The sequence below is a fragment of the Ixodes scapularis genome, unplaced genomic scaffold (genome assembly GCF_016920785.2).
Source record: "Ixodes scapularis isolate PalLabHiFi unplaced genomic scaffold, ASM1692078v2 PGA_scaffold7__128_contigs__length_106722199, whole genome shotgun sequence".
Lineage (NCBI taxonomy): Eukaryota > Metazoa > Arthropoda > Arachnida > Ixodida > Ixodidae > Ixodes > Ixodes scapularis.
In genome coordinates, this window is record NW_024609882.1 from 63,134,677 (window position 1) to 63,143,083 (window position 8,407).

Consider the following 8,407-nt stretch of genomic DNA (forward strand, 5'->3'; position numbering starts at 1 on the left):
CCGTGACTGGACCGTGAATACTACGATAGAAGGGAAGCAGGTAGAGCTTAAAGTGGACACCGGTGCACAGGCCAATCTGCTCCCTCGAACATTGTTTATGAAGATCAAACAAAAGCAGCGGCCTCAACACACGACTGCAACTCTGCATAGCTACGGAGGTGGCATCATACAACATCTGGGAAAAGTCCGCCTGTCGGTATCTGTCGGCAGAAAACAAGGTTTCATCGATTTCTTTATAGTAAAGAAGGGCAGGCAAGCCATCATGGGCCTGAAAGCATGCGAGCACTTTGGCCTCGTCAACCGGGTCAACACTGTAGAGCACGAGAACCAGCAGCGCCAACAAGTAGAGCGCGAGTTCCCCGGTCTCTTTCGTGGTCTCGGTTGCACAAAGAGAGCCTACAAGATGGTTCTTCGCGACAACTCCACACCGGTGATCCAGCCAGCACGCCGGGTGGCGCACGCGCTACGTGCGCCTCTGAAGGCAGAGCTCGACCGAATGGAGACAGCAGGTGTCATCGCGAAGGCACCAGAACCGTCCGACTGGGTGAGCCCCTTGGTTATAGTACGAAAGAAAAACAACAACTTAAGATTATGCATGGATCCCCGTCACGTAAACAAAGCACTCAAGCGAGAGCATTTTCAGCTGCCTCGGAGAGAGGAAATTGAAGCAGACTTGGCACATGCCGCATACTTTAGCCGGCTCGACGCCAACAGCGGTTTCCATCAAATACCGTTGGATGACAGTACATCTCGAATATGCACCTTCAGCACTCCTTTTGGTCGCTACAGGTTTCTCAGACTACCCTTTGGAATCGCTTCAGCCCCCGAGGTGTTTCAGCGCACTATGAGTTACCTTTTGGATGGACTTCCAGGTGTGCGGGTGTATATTGATGATGTCCTGATTTGGGGCGAAACACGGGAAGAACATGACCAACGATTGCGTGCTGTGCTTCATGCTCTACAAACAGAAGGGTTAACTCTTAACTTGGAGAAATGCATCTTCGGGGTCACAGAAATCACCTACTTAGGAGATAAAATAAGCGCAGCTGGCATTGAGCCAAATCCAGAACTTGTGAAATGTGTTGCAGCCCTACCAACTCCAACGAGTAAGAAAGAGGTTCAGCAGTTGCTAGGAGCTGTTAACTACTTTGGAAAGTACTTGCCAAACCTGTCAACGCAGACAGAGTCGTTGCGTCAACTTATTCGACAAGACACTATTTTTGAATGGCAGAAGGTTCATGAAACTGAGTGGCAACAACTGCGAAAATTGCTCACTGAGGCACCGGTCCTGGCAATTTTTGATCCCTCTCGACCCACCAAAGTCTCAACAGATGCCTCTGCATTTGCTCTCGGTGCTGCCTTGTTCCAGCATGATGGAAAAGATTGGAAAGTGGTGGCGTACTCATCACGAGTACTCACAGACACAGAGCGTAGATATGCTCAGATCGAAAAGGAGGCTCTGGGAATTGTATTTGGGTGCGAAAGATTTACCGAATTCATACTCGGAAGAAAAATATTCGTTGAATCTGACCATCAACCCTTGATCGCTCTTGCAAAGAAAAACTTAGGCGACCTGCCACCAAGGTTGCAACGACTATTTCTTCGTTTGCTTAAGTTCGAATTTGATTTACAGTTTGTCCCTGGAAAGAAGCTGGTGATCGCGGACACACTCTCCCGAATCTCCGGTGGTTCCCAAGCAGAAGACGACACGACCGACGTCGAAATACATGCAAATGCAGTGTTTTCAACACTGGTAGGCAGCCGGACCCTGGGCAGCCTGCAGGCAGCCACAGCAGGCGATCCCGTCCTGCAGGAGGCAATTGCCAGTTTAGAAGCTGGAACTCCAGTTCGGGGTGAGCTGAAGTCCGTTATGACAGAGCTTTCGGTCATCAATGGAGTCTTGTTGAAAGGAAACAAAGTTGTAATACCAGCAGCAATGCGCAAAGAAATACTTACAAGAATACACCAGGGTCACCTAGGCCTCAACAAATGTAAATCAAGAGCAAGGAACTTAGTCTACTGGCCAGGTATGAATGCGGATATTACTGCATTAGTCAGAAAATGCGAGACATGCCAAATTTTCACCTACAGACACCAGGATGAGCCTCTGCATACACGTGAGGTGCCTGGTCATCCTTGGGGCCGGGTTGGGGCTGACTTGTTCGAACTTGGTCGTAAACATTACCTAGTGGTGTATGACGCGTACTCAAATTATCCCGAAGTGGAGGAGCTTCGTGACACAACTGCTAATGGTGTGATCTCCAAACTGTCAGAAATATTTGCACGTCATGGAATACCATTAGAAGTTTGCACAGACGGAGGGCCACAGTTTTCTGCAAAAGAATTCAAAGACTTCTCAACGCGGTATGATTTTATTCATACAGTGTCAAGCCCTGGGTATCCCCGCTCCAATGGCCTCGCGGAGAAAGGCGTCCAGGTGGTGAAGCGGCTACTCCGAAAAGCACAATCAACAAAAGAGGACTTCTGGCTCGGCTTGCTTAGCTACCGTACGGCTCCGCTGGAAGGCGGTCGCTCTCCATCGGAGCTTTTGATGGGTCGTGGTATTCGAAGCCTGCTTCCAGACTTCTCTTCGGATCCAGCACCGCCTGTTCAAAAGCACACCCAGAACCTCAAAAAAGGACGACATCTAGAGCCGCTGCAGCCAGGAGACACCGTCCGTATCCTAAACGATGGAAAATGGGCTACGAAAGCAACTGTCGAGTCCTACGTCGCTCCTAGATCGTACAGCGTCGTCACAGAAGATGGCAGGACGTTCCGTCGCAACAGGCAACATCTCCTGAAAGTTGACGAAGAATATGATTCAAGGACAACAGAAGAAAACGACGACTCGGAATCGGAAGACGATGGGGGACCGCAGTCGCCTGGACCAGACGGTACAGATGAAGAGACAGAGGACCAGGAAGCACCGCAAGCTCAGACGCAGCAGGGGCCCTCATCACGCCGATCGGGCAGAAGCAGACAGCCTCCACGGAGACTAAGTTATGATGAGTCGTTCCAGCAAATGCCGTAGTTTTTTTTTTTCTTTCTTCTCTTTGTTTCTCTCTCTTGTCCCTGTTTTTTTTATTTTTGACTAGCGTCTTTGTGTCATCTTAATTTTGCACTTTTTTTTTAAATGCAGAGAAAAGAGGATGTACCACGAGCATAGCCTCGCGGTGCGGGAATAAAAGACGACGACGAGCCAGTCGTTCCTATCTCATCCTGGCGTACAGTCCATCATCCGTAGGCGCTCGTAATAGAACGATCGGCGTGATGAGGGCCCCTGCTGCGTCTGAGCTTGCGGTGCTTCCTGGTCCTCTGTCTCTTCATCTGTACCCTCTGGTCCAGGCGACTGCGGTCCCCCATCGTCTTCCGATTCCGAGTCGTCGTTTTCTTCTGTTGTCCTTGAATCATATTCTTCGTCAACTTTCAGGAGATGTTGCCTGTTGCGACGGAACGTCCTGCCATCTTCTGTGACGACGCTGTACGATCTAGGAGCGACGTAGGACTCGACAGTTGCTTTCGTAGCCCATTTTCCATCGTTTAGGATACGGACGGTGTCTCCTGGCTGCAGCGACCCCAAGGATGACCAGGCACCTCACGTGTATGCAGAGGCTCATCCTGGTGTCTGTAGGTGAAAATTTGGCATGTCTCGCATTTTCTGACTAATGCAGTAATATCCGCATTCATACCTGGCCAGTAGACTAAGTTCCTTGCTCTTGATTTACATTTGTTGAGGCCTAGGTGACCCTGGTGTATTCTTGTATTTCTTTGCGCATTGCTGCTGGTATTACAACTTTGTTTCCTTTCAACAAGACTCCATTGATGACCGAAAGCTCTGTCATAACGGACTTCAGCTCACCCCGAACTGGAGTTCCAGCTTCTAAACTGGCAATTGCCTCCTGCAGGACGGGATCGCCTGCTGTGGCTGCCTGCAGGCTGCCCAGGGTCCGGCTGCCGACCAGTGTTGAAAACACTGCATTTGCATGTATTTCGACGTCGGTCGTGTCGTCTTCTGCTTGGGAACCACCGGAGATTCGGGAGAGTGTGTCCGCGATCACCAGCTTCTTTCCAGGGACAAACTGTAAATCAAATTCGAACTTAAGCAAACGAAGAAATAGTCGTTGCAACCTTGGTGGCAGGTCGCCTAAGTTTTTCTTTGCAAGAGCGATCAAGGGTTGATGGTCAGATTCAACGAATATTTTTCTTCCGAGTATGAATTCGGTAAATCTTTCGCACCCAAATACAATTCCCAGAGCCTCCTTTTCGATCTGAGCATATCTACGCTCTGTGTCTGTGAGTACTCGTGATGAGTACGCCACCACTTTCCAATCTTTTCCATCATGCTGGAACAAGGCAGCACCGAGAGCAAATGCAGAGGCATCTGTTGAGACTTTGGTGGGTCGAGAGGGATCAAAAATTGCCAGGACCGGTGCCTCAGTGAGCAATTTTCGCAGTTGTTGCCACTCAGTTTTATGAACCTTCTGCCATTCAAAAATAGTGTCTTGTCGAATAAGTTGACGCAACGACTCTGTCTGCGTTGACAGGTTTGGCAAGTACTTTCCAAAGTAGTTAACAGCTCCTAGCAACTGCTGAACCTCTTTCTTACTCGTTGGAGTTGGTAGGGCTGCAACACATTTCACAAGTTCTGGATTTGGCTCAATGCCAGCTGCGCTTATTTTATCTCCTAAGTAGGTGATTTCTGTGACCCCGAAGATGCACTTCTCCAAGTTAAGAGTTAACCCTTCTGTTTGTAGAGCATGAAGCACAGCACGCAATCGTTGGTCATGTTCTTCCCGTGTTTCGCCCCAAATCAGGACATCATCAATATACACCCGCACACCTGGAAGTCCATCCAAAAGGTAACTCATAGTGCGCTGAAACACCTCGGGGGCTGAAGCGATTCCAAAGGGTAGTCTGAGAAACCTGTAGCGACCAAAAGGAGTGCTGAAGGTGCATATTCGAGATGTACTGTCATCCAACGGTATTTGATGGAAACCGCTGTTGGCGTCGAGCCGGCTAAAGTATGCGGCATGTGCCAAGTCTGCTTCAATTTCCTCTCTCCGAGGCAGCTGAAAATGCTCTCGCTTGAGTGCTTTGTTTACGTGACGGGGATCCATGCATAATCTTAAGTTGTTGTTTTTCTTTCGTACTATAACCAAGGGGCTCACCCAGTCGGACGGTTCTGGTGCCTTCGCGATGACACCTGCTGTCTCCATTCGGTCGAGCTCTGCCTTCAGAGGCGCACGTAGCGCGTGCGCCACCCGGCGTGCTGGCTGGATCAACGGTGTGGAGTTGTCGCGAAGAACCATCTTGTAGGCTCTCTTTGTGCAACCGAGACCACGAAAGAGACCGGGGAACTCGCGCTCTACTTGTTGGCGCTGCTGGTTCTCGTGCTCTACAGTGTTGACCCGGTTGACGAGGCCAAAGTGCTCGCATGCTTTCAGGCCCATGATGGCTTGCCTTCCCTTCTTTACTATAAAGAAATCGATGAAACCTTGTTTTCTGCCGACAGATACCGACAGGCGGACTTTTCCCAGATGTTGTATGATGCCACCTCCGTAGCTATGCAGAGTTGCAGTCGTGTGTTGAGGCCGCTGCTTTTGTTTGATCTTCATAAACAATGTTCGAGGGAGCAGATTGGCCTGTGCACCGGTGTCCACTTTAAGCTCTACCTGCTTCCCTTCTATCGTAGTATTCACGGTCCAGTCACGGTTGCCGACCGAATGCACGCTGCTGGTTGACAAAATCTCAAGCACATCAAAATCGCTGCTTGCCTCACTGGTTTCTTCAACGTCATGTACGCCAGACTGCTTAGTCTTGCAACATACTGCAAAATGATTTTTCTTCCTGCATTTTGAGCATGTCTTTCTGTCTTTCTTAGAATTCCTTCCGTGGTTTCTGGTTGAGAGTCCCGCTGCAAGGCAGGTTCCACCTATTACCGGAAAATGACATTCGGCCTGCGACAAGCTCTAAGAGGACGGGGTTCCAATTTTCCCGTCCGTTGGCTTGGGCCTTTCGGATTTAACTTGTCGACTCTCCAGACACAATTGCCCGCTTCACGTTGCAATAGGTCGCCGAGGACGCTACCAACCATTGAAGCCAGTACAACGCCACGTGATTCCCATGCGAGCTTCCCAAGACGTGCAGCAATCCGTTGGGTGCGCAGTCACGTGATATCTTTACCTTTCTGGATTGGCTAAGGTTGGCTCGTAACGTCCTCAGCGCTGTACAGTGAAGTGAAACGGAGTTTAGACCACGATTTGTATGTTTATATGTGCCCTGGAAGAATACATTTCCTGACGCTCGGAACACAATTTCGCAGAGTGCGGACGTTGCCCTGAGAGTGGCCTATATGCCAGTTTTAGTAATTTGTTGCCAGCTGCCGAGTTTGGATATTTTTCTAGATTCTTGATTGGATTCAACTATTAAAGGAACTAAGGTCAAATATCGGGTGTATTTTATTCGCGTTTCATTGCAAAAAAAAAGCTCGGAGTCGCAAGGCGAGACTAGGCACGAATAAATTGTTCATTATTCACTAATATCGATACAAAATACACCAAGCTTTGTTAAAAAAAAATATGGAAATTCACCGAGCTCTCTTTGTGGATCATAATAATCACATCATTAAGTTCTTCGCGAGAAACAGGGCCGTCAATCGCTTGTTACGGTATATTTCAGTTGGGGTTAGGAGACCGATGAGCGTAAACAATTCCAGAGTAATTACGCTGTAAAAGATATGTCATGTAAGTCAGCATATCCAATCAAAACGCAGTGACCTTCAAGGTTTTTTTTTTAAGGAGACAACATTATTTTACTTGACGCATTTTCACAAAATTGGCGGCAACCGACCGTTTCAACCAGTTGACATTATTCGATGTTATATATTGTTATCGTTCCAACAAGAGCAGACATTTGCATATTTCATCACTTGCCGCTTCTCAGCGTAAGCCACGTGTGTCATTCGTGTTTGATTTATCATTATCCGATCATATTCATTCGCATCTCAACACCCGTGTGCCATCTCTGTACCAAAGTGTTGCACATAAATCCAAGCAAATATATTTCATAACCATGTATCGTAATACTTCGTTTTGCTCACCTTAGTTTATTCCCTCCATTTCGTGATTTTATTTTTGCTCCGAAGGTGTTGCGACGACGGAAGTTGCAAACTGACTTAAGGCGCCCACGTCTAATTTTGTTTTGTGTCCTTGAGCACGTGACGTCATATCTTGCTTAATGTGTCCAATTTCAAAGAGACGCTCGAGTTCGCAGCTTTCTTCAGGTCAAGGAGTTTTTCCGGACGCTCTCTGAGCTGCCATACTCCGTTCTATGGACGCCAAGTTTACCGTGCTGGCTGGAGCAGTCACACGCGTTCAATTTTCAGCGTGATCCAGCTGCCGCCCGTATCCGTGCGCAGATAGCGTTGTGACACTATGAGTGAAACCCAGATGATTCGTCTGGCGAGCGCGTAGCTGCACCGCACTCTCAGCTTAGAGATGAAAAGTGACGTGCTTGCTATATACTTGTCCGTCGCTTTCAGCGCAAAATTGAGTGGACGCTGTATGCACAAGCTCTTTTTTTTTTTTTTTTTTGCCCGAGGCTGTTTTTCTCTCAGGTATGTTTCATTTTTTTTTTTCTTTATTTTTCAAAGCTAACATACCAAACGTATGGCATTGCATGTTGTTTGACTTTGAATTCTTCCGATGACAGCATTATAGTTGGCAGCTCGTCGTCTTAAAAGAGACCATGGTGGGAATCGTAAACCCGTTGAGAGAGTTGCTCAATTAGAAGGAGCACTGAGTATTATAATCCTTTTTCTGATTGTGGAAATATTTAAAAAATTTACTTCCAATCAAACTAAGCGTGGCGCGAGTGTAATTATACTCTATCTGATGAGAAACACGCTACCACGCAACCGTTGTTCTAGTCTAATCGTGACACTGATTTGTTCATTGTGTGTTTCGTTATCTGCAGTAAACATTGTAAATATTTTGTTCTTATAAACGTTCGAGCATCCACAAGAAATTCTGTGTGCCACAATAGTGATGACTTTCATTTCTTCTGCTCAATAGGCTCCTGCAAGCGGTGGCGTTGTATTCAATGGTCGCCATCTTTTAAAGCGGCGTTCCGAGCACATTCTTGAACCAGATCACACCTATTATCAAGGGAGATCTACACCCTTTGGTGTCAAGTTTTCGTTCGGAAAGTGTTCAGGAAGCTTATAGTATGCACGATCTCTACACCAATGGACCAACGACGCCAGCAAGTTAAATCTAATTGTATCCGAGAAGATTTGAACCCCTCGCTGTCTCCCACGCAGCGTTTCCATACTTTACCGCGAACAGTGCACAGGAAATAAAACATGGGAAGCCAAAGTTGCAAGGAATAACTTTAAAAAAATTTACAG

The 8,407-nt window shown here is 47.6% G+C and overlaps 1 protein-coding gene across 1 annotated transcript; it reads left to right on the forward strand.

Moving 5' to 3' along the window:
- The first annotated feature begins 345 nt into the window (after positions 1-345).
- LOC121833143 lies at positions 346-3,031 on the forward strand. Its single transcript, XM_042286248.1, has 3 exons — positions 346-544; positions 1,634-1,853; positions 2,385-3,031. Exons 1-3 carry the CDS (start codon positions 404-406, stop codon positions 3,029-3,031), a joined length of 1,008 nt encoding a protein of 335 aa, XP_042142182.1. The 5' UTR covers positions 346-403.
- Positions 3,032-8,407: the final 5,376 nt, after the last annotated feature.

Bases quoted from the DNA above. Each gene is read 5' to 3' on its own strand.
- LOC121833143 (XM_042286248.1), top strand. From the start codon at position 404: ATGGTTCTTCGCGACAACTCCACACCGGTGATCCAGCCAGCACGCCGG. The intron at 545-1,633 runs GTGAGCCCCTTG...TTTGATTTACAG, and splicing joins CACCAGAACCGTCCGACTGG to TTTGTCCCTGGAAAGAAGCT. The intron at 1,854-2,384 runs GTGAGCTGAAGT...TTATTCATACAG, and splicing joins AGCTGGAACTCCAGTTCGGG to TGTCAAGCCCTGGGTATCCC.